The 25,400-nt window shown below is 33.5% G+C and overlaps 1 protein-coding gene across 1 annotated transcript; it reads right to left on the reverse strand.

The window, feature by feature from the left end:
• Positions 1–585: 585 nt before the first annotated feature.
• On the reverse strand, positions 586–10,999 carry LOC143556858 (zinc finger protein BRUTUS-like). Its single transcript, XM_077046083.1, has 13 exons — positions 10,428–10,999; positions 6,184–6,588; positions 5,242–5,570; positions 4,929–5,154; positions 4,670–4,838; positions 3,050–4,162; positions 2,508–2,679; positions 2,158–2,379; positions 1,931–2,068; positions 1,621–1,855; positions 1,477–1,536; positions 974–1,045; positions 586–890 (listed from the first exon to the last, which is right to left on the reverse strand). Exons 1-13 carry the CDS (start codon positions 10,737–10,739, stop codon positions 759–761), a joined length of 3,585 nt encoding a protein of 1,194 aa, XP_076902198.1. The 5' UTR covers positions 10,740–10,999; the 3' UTR covers positions 586–758.
• Between the last annotated feature and the right edge of the window lie 14,401 nt (positions 11,000–25,400).

Here is a 25,400-nt window from a genome sequence, read left to right on the forward strand (position 1 = left end):
TGTCAGGGCAATAAGTCGGGGTGTAAGGAACCATTAAGTAATGAACTTGGTCGAAGAAAACGACTGAAAAGGAAATACGAGCTCAGTTCTAATCGCATTTCCATGAATGTGATTGCTATGCGGGATATGCGGTTGCGATCTGGGTTATGCCGTTTAAAATGGTATCAATTTGTTTCGGACTAAAATAGAATTTGACCTTAAGTCTCAAATCTTCAATGGATTGGATATTTTTTTATGGCGACTCGGGACGCGCCCCGGGTGGACGTGTAGGAGATTACAAGCGTTGGTCAAAGCGTTAGCATTGTTGCTAGTGTCGCGGTGACGACAATGCTAGCAGGATATTTGATATCACGATTATGGTGATGATGAATTCAACAAGGTAGCAACAATGGTGTCGACATTGGTGACGAAGGTGTTTGCAGATAGTAGTGACTAAGGTGTCTGCAACGACGATAGTGGTGGCAAAGGTAATAGCAGTGACGGTGGTGGCTTAGAGAAGGTGCTTGCTTACCCATTTAGCCATCTTAAGCAAGTTTTCTAAAAGTACTTTGTAACAAAACTGGCTGTTATATGATTTGTAGTAACCAAAATAAACATAACATGTCTCTTAGCAAACGCTCTGAAAACAAAATGTCGGGATCAATCATGACCCGTCGTACAAAACCGCTTATAAAATTGTCCTGCCTTTATATATATAGAACATGAAGTAAAAAAAAAGATACTCTCAATTCTCTACTGTATTTACACAATTTTACCTTCTAGTTTGAACAATCAGCAACTGAATCGACCTTAATTACCCGGGTGTTGTAAGATCCGCAGGAACAACACTTGTGGTAAAGCCAGTGAAAAGGAGCACTGCCTTTTTTGTCACAGTCGTTGCATAGGATATCCTGAATAATTTTTAGCAAAGGTGAGTAACAGAACATGCTAATAAAATTTTGTTAAAATGGAACTAAAGTCTAAAAAACTTCACCTGACAACGGTTTCTATACTCTTCTGGAAGCACCTCAGAAGCCATTAAAGCATCAAGCATACCAAAATACACCTTCAACACAAATTTTTCATCAATTCCAAAATTGGACTAAAATAACCTTCAAAAACCGAAAATTCGGTAAATAAATTTTTTCAAAACCGTTTGGCCTCAGTTGGGCTGATACAAAATTTGCCCGAAATAATTAATTTGATTCTATGCTTTTTTGAAAATTAAACAATTAATTACACATTTGTCTAAAAATTTTGGACTACACCAAAAATAAACTTAAAAAATTACTTAACATCCAAAAATAAAAATTATAATCCGTAAACTTAATAACAAAAGTGGGGTTTTTTGGTTTCTGGTACATGCAAAACCGAAACTGAACCAGAAATTCGGTTTTAGAAAGAAAAAACATAAAACCAAACGGTCAGTTTTGGGCCGGGCTCAGTTATTTCGGTTCAGTTATGTGGATATATCGGTTATAGATTATGTTGACTTACCGACATATCTCCCATGGATTTGCTGCATATTGGACAAATGTAGTGTGTGCACGCATATGCCTATAAGAAATAAAAAAATAACTCAGCATAAAAAGTTTTGGATTATGAAAAGAAATATAGGAAAACTGTGTACTGGGTTGCCACCTGGAAGCAAGCTGAGTGCATAAAATGACCACAAGGAAGTGCCCGAACTGCTGCACTTGATGTAAACAAAAAATCACAGCAAATAGGACAGTTCGTCTCTAGACCTTTCTCCCGACACTTATGATCCACTAACTTTATCCCCAAACAGTAGTTACACGTCATGCAATGAAAGAAGTCGATCCCTAGTCCCTTTCCAAGCCGACACAAATTGCAAAACGGGCAATGATACACCGTCCTGAAATTTAAAAAAATAAAAAATAAATAAAACGGTGTGAAAATCTTGTTTAACTATTTAATCTTAAAAATTCACCTTTCGTCATCAAAGAACTTGCAGTAGCTACAATAATATTTTGCCATTGAAAGTCCATTGCAAGATGGAGTTGAGCAGATTGGTCCAACAGGTTGAACTTTCAAGCAGTTCATACACATCATTTCAGTTGTAGCTTTCCTGATATAGCAAAAAAGTTTTATTATTACTACTACTATTATTATTCAACTAAATCTAAAAGAAAAAATATTAAACTATCATCAAGTTACCTGTCCATTGTGTGGTCACTGACATTATCATGGCAGAACCTGCAAGTAAATAGCTTTTGACAACAAGCAGCACGAAGCTTGCAGTTGCGTTTATAATGTTCACAGCCAAATACTTGTTTCTCTGCATCACGGAATGAAGGCGAGCATCCATGAAGACCTTCACCATCTAACATATCGCCTTTTCTCTCTTGAGGTAACTTCTGCTGAGCAGCAATCCAACGACTGCATTAACCGTTACATAAATAAGGCAACAAGAACGTAAACTTTTGACAGGTAGCAGTTTTAACCCAACCATCTTGCCAACACTAAGACTTTTAAATAAATGAAAAATAACAAAAAGAAAAACACACCTGGTCATAAGGTTTTGAATGAGGTAAGCCTTCCTTCTGGGATCAAGAGTTGGATCCCTAGAAACTTTTCTTATTTCTGATTCGAGCTCGGTTTGATTCATCCGAAATATATCCTTCCACCCAGGCTTGAAGGTATAATCATTTGAATCCAAGGCTTCATGTGACTCAGAACCTAAATGCATGAATATCATTATAATAACAGAAAAACATAAACCAAAAGAAACATCTAATGTTCAAAAACTACGTCAGTTAATAACAGGTTATTAAGTGTCACATCAAGAAAGAAGTTAACATGGTCAAAAGTTCCAGACTTGTCAGCTGCCATGTCATCCTAAATGTATGAATATCATTCTAATAGCAGAAATACATACATTAATAAAAAAAGACATCAAACGTTCAAAAACTTTGATTGAAAGTATTAACCGGTTTTCAAGAGTCACACCAAGAAAGAAGTTAACATGGTCAAAAGTTGCAGACATGTCAGCTGCCATGTCCTCAAATAGAAATAATACAAAAATAATTGTAGAAGTCAAATAACAAACCTTGTGAAATATTTTTATCTGATTTCGATGGTGACGCCTCGGAAGATGGAGAAGATCCTTCCCACCATTCATTAAGCCACTCTGTAAACATAGTATTTTTAGTAGCTTGTTTCCACGTGTCCATCATTGTGTTCTGTTCCTCCTGAGTAAGTACAGATGTTACCCATGGCAACATCGACTGCAACACCTCAGCACCCGTGGTACCAATTATCCGACCCACAAGCTTATCTTGTTCCTCAACAGAAAAATGTCTATCAAACAAAGGCCAAAGTTCATATTCTTCACGCAAAATATGCTGATCTAGTGTCACTCTAATGGATTTACACATCCCTTGAACCTTAGTTGCCAGCTCAGCATAATTTCTCAAAGTATCATTACTGTTGGAAGAACTAGATTTACTTTTGTCATGAAGTTCACAAAGTTCAAAAAGTGAAGTTGATATATCCTCAAAAAGCTTTTCTTCTTGCTTGTGGTCTAATGTATACGAGTGACTCACGTTATGTAATGTTTCCTTTGATTCCAACGCGGGAAACACGATATCATCCTCCGCGTTACTGTGTGCTCGATATAAACCCCATAATAAACGAAACCGACCATTAAACTGATGTAAAAAATTCTCATTTGACTCGTTTAGTTTTCCCGACTCAACGTCTAAAAACTCCAAATCTTTACGAATCGCTTTATGGAATTTGAAAATTGTATCGATTGGTCGGCCTGTACCCTCGTCGATCAAACTTATGCCCGTTTCCCAGTGAAAAAGGCTGGAACTTAACGAAGGAGCAGACGGGCCGAACAATGAAGACCGTAAAGATTTCGTAGGACCCACTACTAATTTGCTACTGTTCATTCCAAGCCCTGGAACACAACAAGATTGCTTTACTTGAACGGTCAGGGTTCCGGTACTACCGTTGCTTTCTTTTCGTGAAGTGGAACCGGGTCGTTTGGTTGGCGGGTTGCATGGACATAAAGATGGGCCCGACCCATCATTTTCTTCTAGAAATGCTTTTGCGGAACAGCATCCGGTTGCACCAGAAGACAAACACGTTTCGCGTGGTCGGGCTTTGCAGGCCCAGCCCGAAAAGAGTGTCACGAGAGCATTATCCGAAGCAGGGGCTAACCAAAACACCATATTAAGTTAATGAATTTGCTAATTAGCAACAAATGGCATACCAAATTACAAAGTTACTTTTTGTAAACAAACAGAGCAATCAGTGAACATTTCATGAACCATTTGGCGAGATGTTCTTTTTATTTTATAAACGAACGAACATGAACAAAAAGTTTTGATCATTTAGTTAAACAAACAGACATTAGCATGTCCCGTTCGCTCATTATGTTTGCGAACGTTCATTATAAATTCGTTCATTTATTTTCGTTACTTAATGTTCAGTTATGTTTGTTTGTTTACATTCGTGAACCGTTCGTTTATACTGTTAACTCAAGAACATAAACAAACAAACATATTCATTTTCTTAACAAACGAACAGGAACAACAGAACCCCGCTCGTTTAATTGTCTGTGTTCGATCATTTGTTCAGTTAAAGTTAAACTATCAAACATAAACATGCTCCGTTCGCTTCCTTTACAAGCCTAGTAAATTTCAAAAAGAGAGATACAAACCTGCCATATGCATGTTATGAAGAAACGATTTTGCTTCTTCTTCAGTAAGTGATCCAACTAACCATGGTAACACACACTCGATTAATCTCAAAGGCATCACACATAAACTTTGGTATAGAAGCTCTCGTTGCTTTTTGGGACTAAAATGCTTGCGTGCAAGTGGGAGAACCTATGATTAATAAAAGACAAGTTAGTTGCAGAAGGTAAAATAGTGAGGGCAAAAAAGTGTTCTCTTTTGTGTGTAAGGTCAGTTGGTTACCTGAAGTTCTTCAGTTTTGAAGTGGTTATCAATTATAGTCATTATATGATCAGCATGTGAGCACAATTTGGAACAAAATTCAGATGAAGATGAGTTTGCTCCATCATTTTCGATATTTTCAATCAGGCGTCTAAATTTGTCAAATTCACTCTCCTCTTCTGCATGCTCCTTGGCAAATGACAGCTCAGCATCTACAGCAGGGAATATAACTTTGTCTTCTGCAATGCTGCACCAAAAGTGTAAAAAATCATATCAAAAACATTATAACAATGGAAAGATGTTGTGTTATGTAATGTGATTTCTGTTATGTTACCTATGGAATATGCAAACTTCTGCAATAAACTGCAGTCTTTTATTAAATGCAGATAAATCTGAAAAATCTCCAGATAACTGTATCCTTCTAGCAGCTTCAGCTATATCAACTAATTCCTTTTTTATAGCTTTGTGCCAGTGCAATATTTCATCAATAGGACTATCAAGAGGTGAATCTGAAGACCTTAAAAAAGATTCTTGTTTACTGGGTCGAGAAGATGAGCATGCACAATTTCCTTCAGCCATTGGAGAACACGGATACGTGACATCATCCTCCAGTTTTTTTCGTTTCTTGAAACCATTGACACCGTCCATCCACGTGAATATAATCTTTAATAACACAAGCATATAACTTAGAAGGGATGATGAATGAAATCTTTTAAACTGATAAATAATTAAACATAGGAAGAATTTCATATATACCCTTACAAACTTATGATATATCGTACATACCCAATCCAAACATAATTTATCATATCATATATGCTCTTAAAAAACTAGTTAAAATATCATATTTACCCATTTCATTAAAACAATTCAAAATGACTGTTGTACCCTTATTTTAAACTTTATAATTTGATATTTACCCATGTTTAACCTGAAGTTTAATAAGGATAGTAAAAAAGGTTCAATATGACTTGTTTTAATATAAATAGATAAGTTTCATATTTGGAGAAAAATATTGTTTATAGATAAATAAATATTAAGGTTTAAAATGGGTAGATATGAAACTTTTAATCTTTAGAAAAATAATGGTAAGAAGGTCATTGTTGAATTGTTTTTAATGAAATGGGTAAATATGATAACTTAGCTAGTTTTTAAGAACATATATGATAAATTAAGATTGGATTGGGTATATATGATATTTCACAAATTTATAAGGGCATGTATGAAATACCCCCTTAAATATAAATATATAATCTTTGGAAGATTAAAAAATTACCTGTTGAAGAAGCTTTTCTTCCGGGATTACTCGACATAAACAATTACGCATTTCTTGGCGTTCATCGGGAGATACCGAGGCCGAAAGCCATGGAAGAAACTCCGCCATCATGTTTACAGGGATGCTGCATAAAAACTGCCAAACTAAAGAAGCTTGTTCTTCAAATGAAAATTTTTCAACAAGCAACGGTATGACCTGTTCCTCTTCCTTGGACATGTGCTGAGTAATTGATGTTAGAAGGGCTCCTGTGCAGGATGCTAATTCTCTTCTAAAGCTTTCTTTATTTTGCATATCTGAATCCAGTAATGTAAAGAGTTGGTCAAAAATGGCACTTTCGCCTTCGTGCTCAAGAGAATAAGTTCGAGCCACATTCTTGACACGGATATCAAGAGCTGGAAAAATAACCTGCCAACGCAAAAGCGGAAAGGAAATAAAAAGCTACTTTGTGTGTCATCTTCCAGATAAAAATCACAGTAACGGCAAATGAAATGAAATGCGGTTCACTGAAAGAAAATTTCAATGGCTTGGATCACGAACATAAAGTTGCTAAATTTGATATTAAGAAGATTAACTGAAAACTAATTATGCTGGGTACATTATAAAGAAATAGCATAGATCTAGCAATAAGAAACTGCCATAAAAACGGGATGCTACAAAGCCTACAGTAGAGGCCTGCCCTTTCAGACAACACGAGGATTTCATTGTTTGGAGTAAAAATGTTTTTAATGCCAAAAAGGTTGCCAAATTAAACTCTAAAAGATCTTTGTAAGGCTCTCAATGTTAGTTTTACATAGTTTTAGGTGCTGTTTGTTTTTTAAGAGGTAAAACGTCTGCAGTCTGCGGACCACATCTGCAAGCATCTGTAGCAGAAGAGGTGGATCAAACCTCTGCAGTCTGTAAGAAAAAGATTGTTTGTTTTTAACGTCTGCAGACTTATAAAATTAAACAGAAATTTTTAAACAACCCGAACCGAACAAACTAATGGTAATCAAACCTATTAAAATTCTTAACAAAACCAATATAAACAAATTATTCTTAAACAAACCGAACCAAACAAACTAATGGTAATCAAACTTATTAACATTCATCCGGTGACCTGTTTCACCTGCACAAAAGACCTCACTTTCTTTCCCTAAATAAACACAAATGTAACTCGGTTCCTTCTTCACATAACCAGCAGCCATCAATTTCATAACTTTTGCCACATTTTCCCACATAAACACACTTGGATACGTGTTACATAAAAGTATATACGTCGATGGATCTTTAACGCCCAACTCCATTAATCGATCAGCAACCCGAATCCCCATCTGGGTTCGCCCAAATCTTCGCTGGAGTTGGGAGTGGAGGGCGGCGCCGCAGGTAAGGAGAGGGGTGACGGGAAGAAAGTGGGGGTGGAGGGCGACACCGGAGGTGGGTGGAGGGGTAGAGGCCGACAGCGGTGGCGGTGGAGGAGTGGAGGAGGAGTTGGAGAGGAGAAGAAGGTTAGGATTAGGGTTTGGGAGTGAGATGTAGAAGAAGAAGTGGAGAGGATATGAATAATAGGGTTTGGGAGTTCTGATGTTTTTTGGAGTCAGAAGAGGTGAGAACAAATGGGGTAGAAGATGTGAGAAGTAACAATGTCATCACTTCTAGGAGAAGAGGGCCCGCAGACGTTTTTTAATGAAACGTCTTCGGAAAAACAAACACACTGCAGAGCCCAATGTCTGCGCGCCCTCTTCTCAGTGCAGACAAAAGAGGTGGAGAAGTGCTTCTGAGGAAAAACAAACAACACCTTAGTGAAGAACATCTACAAAGGATGCCAGTGAGCAACTACTTTGATGGATTATTTTGTATTGCCTAAAAGTTACTCGAGCCGTTAAGTTAGTCTTTATTTTATTTAAAATGTATGTGTGGACATCTGTGCCAAAACCAGCTCACACCCATTCTCATGCTTCTTAGTCACCACATTGCCAACACGTATGGGCTAAAAAAGAAAGAATCTCATAGAACTCAAGTCGCTTGTATGGTATCTATCCTAAGTCAGAATCCCCTTTTTAATCATCTTTCCCTAAATCATATATTACTGACACAAAAAAGATAAAAGAGGCCAGACTTATATTAGCATTCAAAGGCTCTTCCTAGTTTTTGTATAACGAAATACAATATGTAAATATGTAATCTAATCCTAGAAACAGATACGACCTCCGTAAGGACCGCAACCAATGAAATTTATATTAAATTTTTTACTTCCTGACCTGGAGTTTTTCCTTTTATATTACTATCCTCAATTTTCCGACTCGGTAATATTAATCTACATCAAATACACCGGAAGCAATTTAATAACCTTCACAAATTCATCTTTAACAAGGCTGCGTCTAAGTATGATTCATCATTTCAGAATTGATATAATGACAAATCCCTCACCCCTAACTGATCATCAAGTAAATCAGAATTCAGTTGTTACGAATATTAACAATAAATCGCTCGCAAAAATTAGCCCAGTCGCGAGTTTAGCATCTCATTTATTGTTTTTTAATAGTTCTCACCTTTACAGCTATTTAACTTATATTCCCCAAACAAAATTGGCATGAAACATATATAATACGTTCTACACAGTCCAATCACAAACCTTAATATGCACCACCACAAACAAAATTAGACTTGCTTTAAAGCTTAAACACCACCACAAATATATTATTTCTCATAATTTACCTCACCTTCAACCATAGTTATTAAAAGCGCACGCTTTTTGCGCTTAAGCGCATTTAAAGCGCCAGGCGCATTAAGTGCGACTAGCATGCAACAGATATTTAATGCGCAGTCTTATTTTCCCAAACCTCTCATGCGAAATAAATTCTCTTTAATTATTTGTTTCTATTCTCTAGGAGTCCCCTAACACTCCACTATATAAGGGGTTATATTATATCACTCCAAATCATCAAGAAATTAAAAACTACAGGTTACTTTTGTTCTTATTTCCCTAATTTCGGATTTCTTTATTTACTATGCACTTTTTGGTTTTTGGTTGTTTTTATAAACTATTTTGAAGAATGAATGTATTTGTTCTTCATAAGATGTTCTATTTAAGTTAAATTTTTTGTTTTTTTAATGTGCGCTTTTTTTTTTAAATTGGGCGCTTTTTTTTTGCGCTTATCGCCTGGGCGTTAGACCCAGCCTCAACACTTTCGAGCGCTTATCGCATTTGATAACTATGCCTTCAACCTTTTTTTTTAATCTCTATGTTAACCACCAGTTTTTTGGCAAGTAAAACAGAATTCACACAGAACCAGATAAACCTAGGGCACTGGTCATCAATTAAATCACGATTCTGCAGTTACGAAGGAGATTAAAAACAAATCGTTCACAAAGATTAGCTCTATCGCTAGTTTAGCATCTCATTTATTGTTTTCATAGTTCTCATCTTTACAGCTATTTAACCTATATATTCCCCCAACAAAATCACCACCACTATCAAAAAAATATCATCAAACACATCTAATACGGCAATTTGTTTTGCAAAAATTAGCTACTTCGCTAGTTTAGCATCTCATTAATTGTTTTAATAGTTCTCATCTTCACAGCTAATAACTAATATTCCCCAAAACAAAATCATCATCACTGTCAAAAACATAGTTGTCAATAGCGGTGATAGCGGGCGCTATAGCGCACTACGTAACGATGCGGCTATAGGCTGCTATATACTAAATATCGGTCGTTTAGCGTGATTATCGTGGTATTTAGGTTTTTTTTTTACTTTATTCTTTAATATAAAAATTGTGAAAAAAAACCTTATTTAGGCTTGTTTATCGACCAAACAGCTGCACCTTCCACAAGTTCCACTGTAAAAGCTTATTTTGTGAATATAAACCCTAATTGCTTGCTTAAAAACTTTTCTACTCCTTTATCGCTAAATATGAAACAGTGATAGCTATTTACCGCTATTCGCTACCTAACATATAAGAGACCCGTCGCTATATACCGCTATTCGCTATTAACAACTATGATAAAAAATAACACGAAACATATCACAAACCTAAATATGAACATATTTTGTTATCATTTTAACCATTAAGCTTAGCTTTAAAGCTTAAACACCACCACACATGTATTATTTCTCATAATTTACCTCACCTTCAACCTTATTTTTTTAATCTCTATGCTAACAGATAAACCTAGGGCACACTTAAACCGTATACGTCAAATCAATTCCATCAATAATAAACAAATTAAGGTTAACAATTTAGGTCAATTTAACCACAAACCTCATCTTCAGCATTGCAGTGATGCTTATAAATCGACCGAAGGAAATGATACCGCTTAAGCAGAGGCTCAATCTCCACATGAGAATTCGTCGCAAAATACATAGCGGACTGATGTAACGCATCTAATTCCAACCGTATCGCCTTATGAAAGTACAGAAATATATGCACCGGTGAACTCTGCTTCTTCGCCGGTTTTGTACTACTCGACGGATCGATCTGGTTCACCGTTGCCGTTCCTCCGCCGGATGCCGCCGTCATCACCGCCACTCCGCCGCCGTCCCGGTGCTGTAATCCGGTCAATGGCGTAGCCATTTATAACACGATGTAATCAACGTGTTGTTGTTATTGTAATCTGATTCGGATTTCACAAACCCTAGATGATATGTGATATGTCTCCAGTATGATGAACAACAAATAACAACTTTCTCTCTCTGGATATTATTATTATTGTTATTGTTATAAAGTTAACGGAAGTTTGTTAAATGTTAAAATGTCTGCTAATGTTGAATGTTAACTGGTTAATGGATGGATAAAGAGGGAGCAATTTATGGTGTGCCACGTGGATAATGGTGAGGTGGCAGTCCGTTAAGGCGATCTGTAGTGGAGCCGGCTACAAAATAGGACGATTTGCGTTATGTGGAGCTCACTTTGTAAAAGGTGGGTTTTTGTTTTACGGTGTAATGGTGTTGTAAAAATCATATAAACATATATATATCACAAACACAATATAATAATAATAAACATCGGCGACAAATAGTCAGCCCCCGCCCCCTAATCGCCCCTATTGTCGCCTAGGGGTTGGTGTTCACCACAAAAATCGCCTCATCACTCTTGGTTTGTCGCCCCCACTACAGATTAGAGGTGCACAAACCGGTTTAAAACTCAAAACCGGTTCGGTTTGGTCAACAAAAGTCAAAACCGGTTTATGATCGGTTTCAGTTCGGGTTGAAACCGGTTTCTTATCTTGTTACGATCGGTTTTGGTTCGGTTTTGATCGGTTTCAGTTCGGGTTTGGCCGGTTTCAGTTCAGTTAACCGGTTTTGGTGGAGAAAATTATAAACCAGTTCCGAACCTACGGTTTCAATCGGTTCCAAACCGGTTTCTATATAATCGATTTCAAACCGGTTCAGTTTCGATTTATTTTTCGAGTCGGTTCGGTTAAACGGTTTCTACTACATATACCCTAACTGGTTAAATAATATTAGATGGATGGATGGATGGATAAAGAGGGAGCAACATATGGTGTGCCACGTGGATAATGTGAGGTGGCAGTGGGGGCGTGATTTGACCCGGTGATGGATGGAGGTGTGGTTTTGTCGTGGTGTGTGTGGCACGTGTGAGGAAGAGTGGCACACGAGTGTGGGTTGGGATGGTTTTGTTTGGGTTACTGAGGTGGCTTGCACCATTGATGTCTGAGGTGTGAACATACTTGTGGGGATAAGAGTGTAGTCATGATATTGATTCCACAATGGTTCAAGTTGATGGTTGATTTTATCCGGATAAGCTTGTTTATATAAAAGAAACAGTTTTTGATAGTCGTGTTTATTCGTTTTGTGTTTAAACGTTTGGGTTTGTTAGCTAAGAGAAAAGTTAACGTATAAATAAAATTAGTGTGCTAAAGGTGAGAATCAAGTAGGGTAATTATATATATAAGTAGAGTAATTATGTAATTACATCATAGAGTAATATAATTATTTTACTTGTATATATAATTATTCTACTTGATTCTCATGTTTAGCACGTTAATTTCATTTGTATTTGATACAAACACATTAGCTATATGTGACTGTTACTTATTAGAGACAAACTCTGAAATTATTTGCACATCATATCTATCATGGGTCTAAATATTTTCTTTTTTATTTATGGTTAACCTTAAAATAAAATTAAAGTAGATGCGTTACCCAAATATCCTAATGACATTTAGATCATCAACAATTTTCAACTGCTAATGATACTTAATTTAATGTATGAACTATTTGTGATTACAAGAATGCTTTGTAGACTACACTAACGACGAAAGTAGAGTGTTGTGTGTAAAATAGTTCTTCCGTGTTAGATTCAATAGGTTTGGGTCCATGTGATATGTTTAGTTTGAGTTCAACCCGACTTGAAAACTTTGAATTCGAGTAATAGGCTACTGAAAACCAGATTTGATAACCTGATAGAAAATGTTAACAGTGTTTGAATCTACCACTGTTGATGACTCTTATCTTATATAAAAAGGCTAGAAAAAAAACTTTTGATTAAGTAAAATAGTATTTGTGTCAAATAAAGAAATTTATAGTTATCTACGTGAATACAAAGGATATATGAGTCGGAATGAATATTTGAAGCATACAATGATACTAAGTCTAAAAGAACTTTATGTGAAAAGGAATTATAAACTTATGACTTTTTGAAAAGGAGTTTATATAAAAGTGTTTGGATTAACCTATGCTAATAAGTTATTTTTTAAGGAGTGTTTGGGAACATTATACCATTTAAGTTAATAAGTTAGAGAATCATAACTTTTCAAAACCCTCTTATTTTGCCTTGGCCATAAGTTAAAAACTATAAGTCATTATGGTTTGCCAAACACCTTTTACACATTATTAACTTTTCAAAACATTTATAAGTTATAAGTTGGTGGAAATAAGGAATCCCAAACACCCCCTAATGTACATGTTCTAACAGTTTTATTCTTAATATTGTCTTTTGTGGCTTAAAAATTGCATGTAGTTTTTCAAATAAAAATAAAAAACAACATTGTAAGGTATTTTAAAGAACTAGCAAAAGTGTCTGCGCGTTGCTGCGGGTTCGAGTAACTTATCTCCTTGTATTGGTTTGTAGTGTTTGGTGTGGTGTGTAATCGGTTATTAGTGCGATCACATTTTTGCATTTGCATTTGTTTGTGTGTGTGCGCGCGTGTGGATGGTGGGGGGGGGGGGGGGGTTGCGCACTAAAATATTAATGCATGCATATATATTGGATACACCATGTTTTGTGAAACATTTGTCAATATTCTTGCTTGTCAGTTTGTAAGGCACCAAGTAGAAACTTTTTGTTTATGCAAGTTAGTACCAGTTACATTATAACACCAGTATGCATGTGCACAACCAACTCACGTATGTCCACCTCTTTACCCATTCTATCATTTGTGAACAGGCAACTTAATTGACATTAGTTTGAGTATCTCTTTCATCTCTAACTACTCACCAATTAACACACATTCAATTCTTTATGTTAATTAAAATTTCATAACCTACCATTAACAATGATTTTACCTGCTTAAATTAAGGACATTTATTTACAAATAAAAAGAATAATGATATCAAACATTACAAGCACTCAAAGTGGTAAGGTATAGCCGTCCGAAAAGATATGGCAATTCTTTTCATCTCTTCAACTTTACAACTTTCCTAGGGTTGGTGAGCAAAGTAGAAAAAGCACCATAAACAATACCATATGCAATCTCCATGAAGATATTAGTGGACTCAAAGGGTAGTTCACATAAATTGAGAATAAGGTTTTGGTTCATAAGATAAATATTAAAAATACCAGTAACAAACATAAGATAAAAGTGAAACAATCCAAGTAGTTAGTAAGATAGCAAGACATTAATAGAACCCCAATGAACAGTATTATTTTAAAATAATGTTACGCCTGACATGTCATCTTCAGATACGGTGAGTGTTGTCGTTGGTAGAAACATGTTTTTCCTTGGTGTTCCCCGATATCTATCTCTACGTCAATCACGTTACACTTGAACTTGAACGCTTTTGCATATTAGCCTTGTTCCCTTAATTTTGATATTGGTCACTTGATAAAGTGTCAGTTTAATTTCTTATTTATATAATATGAATCTAAACTAATGAGTTATTATTATAATTTGTATGTGTGTAAGGGTGGTTAATAGTCCACGAAGAGAACTTGGCATGAAACCGTGTTATAACACATTTACTTGGAATTAATGTTCATAACTTCATGCAGATTAGAAAGAATATATATTTGACAATTCCTAACCCAATCCACCCAAATGGCCCATCCATGTTCACCCATGGACAATCACAATTCGAGTTTTATTCACACACATGCTACATCACCAAAAATTAAAATTTACCGTGTCACCATATTCATGATACTCTTATCATATTTAGTTAGAAAAATAGTCAAATTTTATTATTGATATTTCTAAGACAATTTAGTTAGTGTAAAATAGTTAGTGTAAAGTGATGTAATGATGTGATTTAGAAAATATACTGCTTTTTTTATATTCGATTAAATCTACACAACATTAACAATAAGGTTTTGATTCATAAAGTAAATATTAAAAATATCAATAACATAAGATATAAGTGAAACAATCTAGGTAGTTAGTAAAATAGCAATACCGGAATAATTTTAAAATAACCTCAGCAAATGGTATTATTTCAAAAGCAACGTTACGCCTGACATGTCTTTTGCAAATACGGTGAGTGTGATACTTTAGTAGAAACACTCTTTTTCCTTGGTGTTCCCGATAGCTATCTTAGTGTCAATCGCGTTACGCTTGAATGCCTTGCTATAGCCTTGTTCCCTTGTCTATGACGTTTTATGGGGTAATGTTTCTTAGCAACATGATAGGGCATCCGATCTTTAACCATAGTTTAGTTGTGTTTGAAGTGGGTGTGGGTGTTGCTAACAACCAACAATGTTATTTTTGTTAATAAAAACAAACTGTATAAATTGTAGTTTAATCCTATGAGTAATGAAATATGTTATGAGTGTACCGGGTTCTGGTCATTTTGGACATTTTGATAATAAATCCTTTCTTGAAGCAGAACTCGTGTTAGTGATGCTTAGTGGTGTATGAGTTTTACTTTTGTCATGGGGCATTCTTGGTGCGGGTTTTCTCATTTCATTAGTATCTTATCAAATCTGTGTATCAAAATGGTGTATGTACATATTTAAGATATAAGGGGAGAATGGGCACTCATGGGTATTACTCATGCATCAGTCAATCATGTATTGTCACCTCATTTATACTTTTAATTACCCATAAACCACAAAATTACTGGCAACACCTACCCACAAGTACCCTAAAACTTTATTAATTAATTTTAATTATTCAATGGCCAACAATGAATCAATTTTGTGTGACAAACATTTTCCATGAAATGGACGCACCTCACCCTCATTGGGTGAGGTGGTGTTGCCATGTGATTTGAAACCCATTCACTCTATCTATATGGGTGCCCCGTCCTCTCTAATAGCACATTTACTTGCAATTAATGTTCATGACTCCACGAAGATTAGAAATAATATATATTTGATCATTCCAACCCCAATCCTCCCAAACGACCCATCCATGTTCACCCATGGGCCATCAAAATTCGAGTTCTATTCACACACATACTGGACAAATCGGTTAGTGTTAGATAATGATTATATCAAGGTGCAATTTCATATATACCCTTACAAATATTAAAAATATTATATATTCCCATGCAAAACTAAAAATATCGGATACGCCCTTACATAGTTATTAATATATCAGTTCATTAAAAAATTTTAAAAATGACCATAGTACTCTTGTTTGATTAGAAACGATAACATGTTTTATAGTGTAGACCATTTGATGCGATAAATCTTCGAATGGTTTGCAATTTTGAAGTAGTGACGAGAGACGATTTGGTTGTCGTTAAAGGTGGGAAACGTCAATTAAAATTAAAATAATAACATACGGTATAAACACATTATCTAATCGAAAGGGGTATAATGGTATATTCGTTAAAATTGGCATAAATAAAAGTTAAATTTTTTATAAAATAACGGCAAAAATAGTCATTTATTAAATTATTATTAACTAATAGGGGTATATATGATACATTAATTGTGTTTATAAGGGCATATATGATATTTTAATTACTTTGTTAGGGTATATATGATATATTAACTTTTGCTTGGGCATATATGATATTTGTAATGTTTGTAAGGGTATATATGAAATTAATCCTTATATTAACTACCGTTTAAATTTGTTGCCTAAAACTAAGATTTTACCCACCATACCCGGTATTCACATATAATGCTAAAAATATTGAATAGGGTGGCCCGAATAGTGGTACTTGTGGTTGTATTTGTGAAGTGCGCGAGAGGCAATGTTTCTTTCTAACATTCTGAAAGTGTTGATGGAATTAACAATGTGCATACTTGTTGTGAGAAGAGTGGTAGATGGAATGTTGACTTCAAAGAGTGGCTAGGAATAATATGGGAGTTAACTTGAAATAAGGCTAGTGATGGTGTTTGTGAAATCGAAAGTGTCATTGAATGGATGCATCAATGGGTATTAATTGGTGAGTTGATGAAAAGTGGGTTTCATTTTGTGAATATACTAATATAAGTTGATGAGTTATTAATTAATATTGGTTTAAATTGATGAGTTATTAGGTTGCATCTATAAATATCAAGTACTTGAAGTAAAATTTTACATAACGTAGTAGTTTTTTTGAGGAACATTACAAGTCTATATGATCATTTGTTAATTTATTATAATGTTTGTTTGGTGGTTCTTGATTAACTTTTGTGATTATATGTTTCATACCTGGAAAAATTAAAACAATGACACCGGTTTAAGACAATTTAGCCATATGATTTTATTGAACTCTGTTTTACAGCACCTCCTAAAAATGATGTGACAACTAATAAAAAATAAAAACAAACTAAATCTCATCATCAAGACAACAATAGATTCCAATTCTACAAATTTATCCAACCTCGTCTAGAAAACATAAACAGACAATGACATTCTTCAAGCCATACACTCTCGATATAATGTAATACAATAAATGTTCTATATTAAATTTAACTTTCTAGAATGTTGTAATACACAAAACACGCATCTAAGTAACCTTTCCCCCTCCATCATTTCACAGTCACACCAAACCATCACCTGCACATTATATTAATGCTATTATCAGCATCTACATGTATTTCAGATAACACGACTTTTTTATTTTATCGTACCCCGATAAACTCTTGCTCCTGCTACGACTCTTGCTTTTGTTAATTGAGAGGTATATATGAAGTTGCCCCATTCTTGAATGAACACTTTTTAGGTGGCGGTTTTAGGTAAATAAATCGTTCTTGTTATCCAAAACTAATGACTTGACACATGAATAATCATATAATTAACCAAAAACATAAAAGACTAATCATACCCAATTTCAAGTGCATTAATTGGAAAAATTTGCTTAATTATGATAAAAAATGTAAAGAAAGAACAATACATGCTTGATTTAACACATGAATAATCATATATGTCACTTGATAAAGTGTCAGTTTAATTTCTTATTTATATAATATGAATATAAACTAATGAGTTATTATTATAATTTGTAAGTGTGTAAGAGTGGTTAATAGTCCACGAAGAGAACTTGGCATGCAACCGTGTTATAACAAATTTACTTGGAATTAATGTTCATAACTCCATGAAGATTAGAAAGAATATATATTTGACCATTCCTAACCCAATTCACCCAAATGGCCCATCCATGTTCACCCATGGGCAATCACAATTCGAGTTTTATTCACACACATGCTACATCACCAAAAATTAAAATTTACTGTGTCACCATATTCATGATACTCTTATCATATTTAGTTAGAAAAATAGTCAAATTTTATTATTGATATTTCTAAGACAATTTAGTTAGTGTAAAATAGTTAGTGTAAAGTGATTTAATGATGTGATTTAGAAAATATGTGAAATTACCTCCATTAAAGTGTCAGCTTAATTTCTTATTTATATAATATGAATATAAACTAATGAGTTATTATTATAATTTGTATTTGTGTAAGAGTGGTTAATAGTCCACGAAGAGAACTTGGCATGCAACCGTGTTATAAAACATTTACTTGGAATTAATGTTCATAACTCCATGCAGATTAGAAAGAATATATATTTGACCATTCCTAACCCAATCCATCCAAATGGCCCATCCATGTTCACCCATGGACAATCACAATTCGAGTTTTATTCACACACATGCTACATCACCAAAAAATTAAAATTTACTATGTCACCATATTCATGATACTCTTATCATATTTAGTTAGAAAAATAGTCACATTTTATTATTGATATTTCTAAGACAATTTAGTTAGTGTAAAGTGATATAATGATGTGATTTAGAAAATATGTGAAATTACCTCCATTGCCCATTACTCCTCCTTTATATATAATATAATATAATATAGATATGTGTTTAATGGTGGTTATAATTTCTAGAATGAGGGTAAAGGTGTGTTTACTGTAGGGTAGAATGGGTGTGAAATGGATATATTCTTCATTAATTATGACTTAAGTATAGGTAATTCACATGGGGGGACTACCGGACTACTGGAGCGGTGGGTGGGACGTTGGTGAAGTGAGAATATTTCAACCGGAAAGCCTTTTAAAATGGAAAATAAATCATGGAAATCAAAAGGATAGTGAATATGACTAAGTACCGAGAAACCAGTATTCACATGGTAATTTTTTTGTTTCATAAGAAAGAGACATGATAGACTTTTAAATAAAGCAAATCTACATATCTTTCTTTATATCTTTTGTAATTTAATATGGTCTAAAACTGTCAACTTGCAAGTGGTGACAAATTATGTACTACTTCACATGAGGTACAAAGTGGTTGGTGCTGGTGATTTACCGGTAAGTTGAGACGTCTCGTCGGTGGTAAGTAAGGCGGCGAAGCCATTAATGTTATGTTTATCTAGTGAGCAATGTAAACCATCAATCCTCATGCAATTTATGATTAATATATATTTAATACAACTTTAAATTTTGGAGGTTTTTAACTGTTATTGTTTAATTAAGTACTCACCGGTGCATAATGTTATTGTTTAATTAGGTACTCACCAGTGCATAATGTTAAGAGACCATGGGAGCAATCTAATGATCGCTCTCGTCAATATCCTCCTACCTTATTGTTGACAGCCGATGACGCTGACAGGGTTGTGCACTTGCACACATTGAAATTTTTGGCGGTACGTATTTCATTTTCGTGTCTATATGGTTGTTGGGATAATATATAGGTTACCAACTTTGGTTAAAAAACAAACAAGCTAGTATATATAAGCTAACAAAGTTAATAGAAACATAAGTAATAACATATTTAAACCATAGACCTTTGTTCGATAAGGCTATAAATAATAACATTAATAACCCGGTGAATGAATTGGTGAAAGGTCTTTTCATATCAAATCCCTATTTTTTACTTTCCAAAATTTTTTATTAAGTTTTTACAAACATAATAGTTATTTTCAAACTCATGTTAGTTGTTTGTTTAAACAATTTTTATATGGTAATTTTATCAACTTTGTTTTATTGTTCCATTAATCTCAATATTGGTAACATGGTCACTAATGTTTCTTTAAGAACTCTTTTTTGCTGTGAAGTCGTAATGATCACATACAGAAAGTAAATGCAACCATCATTTTGTTATTATGATTGTTTTACTGACAATGGCTAGGGTTTGATGACTAAATGCTTGTTGTTTGTCTGATATATTGTGTGCATTCACAAAGGAAGGACACTCAAGGAATAAAAGAAAAAACCATTTTTGGCTTGTTTACGTGAGGCATTAAGTTAATTGAATCTTTTCATACATATTGTATTATCCATCGATTTTACAAATTTCCAGCACTACCAAAAGTGTGCTTACAAATTTCCAACACTACCAAAAGTGTGCTTAGTTTAGTCCGAACTTTACACTATCATCTTTTTCCTTAGCCCAAATCACCTCAACTTTTCCATATTACATCCTTCTAACCTTGAGAAATAGTGTATAGAGGGTATGATAAGTGGAGAAAAGGGAGGTTGTTATTCATTGGTATGTATGTATGTATGTTTATGTAATAGAAGCACAAGAATGCACTATATATAGGCTAACAAAGTTAATAGAAACATAATGACACATAGGAGTTAAGAATGTGGATAGTCACCATAATAATGATAATAATAACCTATATATAATAATAATAATAATAACAAATGTAAACCATAACTTTTGGTTTTTTAAAGGATTGAAGAGTAATGTCTCAAAAATTAAAGCTTCATGATGTTGTACTAAGAGCTTTAAGAGTTGATGGATACATTGACAAATTACTTTTCATGCCCTTATGAAATGTCCATTTTATCCTCGCTATCTAATTGTGAAATTACCATGGATGCCCATCATTCTTCCTTTATATATAATATAGATATAGATAAGTGATCACTAAAACTTGTATTTATCCATTGAGGTTGAATTCAATATTTATAAGGATGATGTCATTGATTGTTTCTTTTTCTAGATAAATTTAATACGTGAGTAGATCTAGTGGTTATATACTCATATAATAATACAACACCTTTAAGCCAAGAAGCATGAGATTTCCATAAATACGTTGATCTAAAACATACTTCTTTTACAATTGTGACAAAGGCTATAGGCGTACCGGTATGATCTGGGTTTGCATATTTTACCAAGTGGTGTTGGGTTATGCAAACTCTTATCCTTTTTTCATGTGCTGGTTTTTTTAAAATGTTATTATGGTTGTGTTGAGTCATGTAAACGTTGCATCGTTATGAAGGTTGAACACAAGGGTTGCCTTTTAACTCCCATTTTGTGTAAATGCGTAGTTAAAATTGGGTTAGATGCACCATTGTATTGACCAAGTAATACTAATAACAATTTCTTTTAGAGATAATATAACAAAATATATAAAAGGTACTTGGAAATGAAAATGATAGAAAAATACCTCCGGTTCAAATTTAAAAGAAAATCAATGTGCTTAAATGCTTGGTATTTTAGTTTTTTTCCTGCTTTTTCATTCTCACACACATATGTTAACTTTCTTTAATTAACACTTCAGCTATCGCTTAAATCTCAACTTTAGACTAGATACTATAAGCACGTCACATACTTTTACGCCTTTTTACAAATCTTTTTACATTGGTAAGCTTGTAAAATAGGCAATGTGTGCGCATTCTTGACATGAGACTTCATCATTTAGTTGCTCCGGTTATAAAATCCATAAAGAAAGTTTTTAAAATCTAAACATATATAGATGCTAGAGAGACGTTTGTTTCATAGTTAATTATTAAAACTCATTACACTCATTTTAAAAAAAGGTGTCATTTTTAGTTATTTTGGTTTTCCTCAACACATAAGTTAATCCAAACATTTTTTTAAAAAACTTCTTTCAAAAAATTTATAAGTTAATAAGTGCTTTAACAAAAAGTCATTTTTCACTTAAATAAAACACACATAAGAACCGACTTTATTTGAATCTATTATTTTTAATATAATATATAAAATCTCATATAACCATATTTATTGGATCAAAAGTCAAATGGGTTTTCATATACCCAAAAAAAGATTCGATAATAGAAATGTGGGTAAATGGATAATAAGTTATACCGATACCCCTTTTGAATGATAAAAGCATACTATAAGGTTCTTTTTCTAAAGTACACAAATATAATGAGTCTACCCCATGAATAAATGATTAAACAGGTTGTGAAGTATGGCAAAAACCAGAAATGTGTAGAACAAGAATTTAGAAAAGGCAAAAAAGGCAATATGCTTAGAGGGTATAAATGCACTTTACTAAATATTGAAAAATAGAAAGTTCAAGGAGAATTGAAACACGGAAGAACACGTGGAAAGTGTATGCCAATTAGGAGGTGGCATGTGACACGTCCATGCTGTCACAAGACCCGTGGTACACCTTCGATATTGACGTCAATAACCTTTTATTTTATCCTTTATATATTATAATCCATTTCGGTCCGTATCTCAAGTTTTAAGACGCACCGTTTAGTTGTTTTTCTAACGACAAAGTTACAATACTTTTAATACCCAAAACTTCTATATATATATACACATCTCCTTTGTATTAAAACATCGGTTCTAATGAGATGTTCGAATCAATAATCAAACTTCTAAGTATTACCAGTCATAAATAGACCAATTATCACTTAGACTGAACATTGCACACAATTATAGACAACCATAAAGACAATCTAGACAAGATAAGTTGCTAATACTGAGATCAAACATTGAGAATATTACATTCTTAAACGATAACATGGCATAACATTACATTTCATTTTCACATATAATGATATTCTTATGATAACGTGTTGGTGTATTTGGATTGCTCGTAACGTCAAATTTTATAATAACCAAGCAATCTCAATTTACAAAATCCGCGAAGATCTAAGCATGCGGGTTTTTATGGGTGAAGAACAAGGCAATATACCGTTACTTGAGTTGTCAAAGTGATGCAACCTTTAAGTTTATTAACTGTACTCTCTTGTAATTTCCTACGTGTATTATGATATAACTTTTGTGCAGTATGCTAATTTATAAATAAACTCGAAATAAAAAAACAAGCTAATACAAAAGGTAAGTTGTCAATCTAATTAAAAGGTTTGCATACAAGCATAATGCAAAAGTTTTGGTTCTAAAGCCTTAACACTATCCAGAATGTAAAAATAGTTTAAAAGCAAAAAACTTGTATCAAATCACAATACGGAATAAAACCCATGCATAAATTTCTTGTTATAATTACTTACAAGAAAAAAAAAATTGTTTGATACAATTAGATTGGATGATCATTGATCGCCCATCACAGCAAAAACAATCTTCCGTGGTATGGAGCTAATGATAAAACTTATTCCTTGTAGGACTCGATGTGATTACACAATAATGTTGCAATCGACTGAAATATATGGAGGTTCAAGCTACATGTATAGCTTCAACTGAGGTTATAATGGATCTTCTTATTCTAACTCCACTCTACATCATAATTATCAATTATTAATTTATTATACGTTAATTTCAATATAATATAAACTATAAAATGACATATAGTAAAGTTGGGGACCATAGTTGTATTAGTATTGACAAAATGCAGTACTTTATTAGTTAATATATAACTTTGTGTTCATATGTCTGATTAAGGCTTGTGTGATGGCTATACCTATGCATCAAGGTGGTTCTGATTAAACAAGTCGAAATACGATGTTATTCGCATATGGAATCTGTGTCCGATTCTTGTGATCCGAAGTTCCGAACACTACAACAAATGTTTTGCAAGCTGGAAGAACAGGCCCAAGCATGTCATATTAAGCAACTATTGGCGGTCCAACAGGCCCAATTGTACCTTCTTATAATGTTTACTTGTTTAGTATACGGATACAAATGCAGTTTCCAACAATTATGGACTAGACTGGTTTACATCATGGGCTTCACTACACTCATGCTTTGGAGTTTAGACTATGCTATATGGACAATGATGCGATAACTTTTACTCCGTGTTACATTAGTGTCACGTCATACTCCAATTACTCATTTTCTGGTGGGGCGGTGTTCACTGCTCTACCGCTCTCCACATCATCAAATTGGGCGGCATCTCGATGTCCACACCACTCATTCTTGCGGCGTTTATAATTTATGGATATTACAATCACTTTATATATCATGTGTACATTACAAGAAGAATTATGCGGGTGATATGGACAAAAGACGTTGACTTAGTTTTAGTTTTACCATAAGCTTTTATGATTTTATCAACCTATATTTTGTGAATTTTGTTTTTTTTTCTTTTAAGTAAATTGTTCAGCCAATGCTAATCACTACAAACTTTATTAGGTTATTTATTAATCCATGTGCTCGTCCCATTGGTTCATAGCAATTAGCATGCCAACGTAAAAACATTTATTTTATTAAGTAAATTGGTTCATAGCATGCCAATGTAAATATTTTATTTTATTAAGGTATCACTAAGAGGGTTTTTGATTGTGTTAACTCTCTTTTTCATTTGGGAAGTATGAAAAAATAATGAATATTAATCGTGTTTTTTATTATTTTAATTTAGTTTTGTTTAAGAGCAATCCCAACTCATTTCCTATTCTTATCTTTATTTTCGCAATGGTTCATTCCATTCCGCATCTTATTCTTACATATCAAATGTTACCTTAAAACATTCTCATCCATTCCCTTATTTTCAAATATATATTTACACTAAAAAATATTAATTTGTTTTCTCATTTTCAATTAAATAGTATATTTATGTTTTTATCATTACATTTTTTATTTCCTCAAATCACAACCATTTTCAAAAAATATAAAAAAAATTAATAAGATGGAACAATTTTTTTTTAAATATACACAAAAATTACTAAATTTTGTGCCTCATTCACTCGCAACACCCTACGTTATAAAAACCCCACTCATATTAGTAGTACTTGAGAGGATTGTTTTCATTATTAAATAGTTATGGGCAAATTAGATTTTAATAATCATATATTTGTGCGATTGATCAATAATAATCCTATCAAAAAATATTTCTATTGTAAATCCCAAATTCTAAACATTTTTTATCATTGGATCTCCGTTAGAAAAACTTAACGGCACTAAATTTTACATCAATCGGTTCATGTCTTTTTCTTATCAAAAGCTCTAAAATATCAGTTTAAAATTCAAATAAAACTTAATGTCGTTAAGTTTTTTTAACGGATGTCCATTGTGACAAAAATATTTAGAAGGTGGGACTTCTAGCAACCTTATGAGCAAAAGTTCCAAAACATCAATTTGAAATTCAGATAAAACTTAACTTCGTTAAGTTTTTTATCGGATGTCCAATGAGACAAAAATGTTTAAAATGTGGGATTTGCAGCATGAATATATTCTCAAGTGGTATTATTAATAGCCAATCCGTACAAATATGAGAATATTAAAATCCAATTTGCCATACTTATATAACTAAACCTAAAGTAAAGTGCGAAAGTTGGATTTTTTTTAGTGATTTACATATCTAGATTTGTTTGAAATAATTCACATGTCGGTGTAATAATTCTTTAGATTTATTGATTTATGAAGAGTTTGGAGTTTTGCTCTTTTAAAAATACCTGAACTATAAATTTTGTTATTGAACAAGTTTCACTCTGTGATATAAATATGA

This window comes from Bidens hawaiensis, unplaced genomic scaffold (genome assembly GCF_021521415.1).
Source record: "Bidens hawaiensis isolate Kalapana, Puna unplaced genomic scaffold, B.hawaiensis_p1.1 tig00018746_1, whole genome shotgun sequence".
NCBI classification, from domain to species: Eukaryota; Viridiplantae; Streptophyta; class Magnoliopsida; order Asterales; family Asteraceae; genus Bidens; species Bidens hawaiensis.

What these genes read in the sequence shown, in the direction of transcription:
- LOC143556858 (XM_077046083.1), bottom strand. Translation starts at nt 10,739, where the DNA reads ATGGCTACGCCATTGACCGGATTACAGCACCGGGACGGCGGCGGAGTG. An exon ending in AGTGACCACACAATGGACAG is followed by an intron (nt 2,069 to 2,157) that starts GTAACTTGATGA and finishes TTGCTATATCAG; the next exon opens with GAAAGCTACAACTGAAATGA. An exon ending in AAGTTCTTTGATGACGAAAG is followed by an intron (nt 1,856 to 1,930) that starts GTGAATTTTTAA and finishes TTTAAATTTCAG; the next exon opens with GACGGTGTATCATTGCCCGT.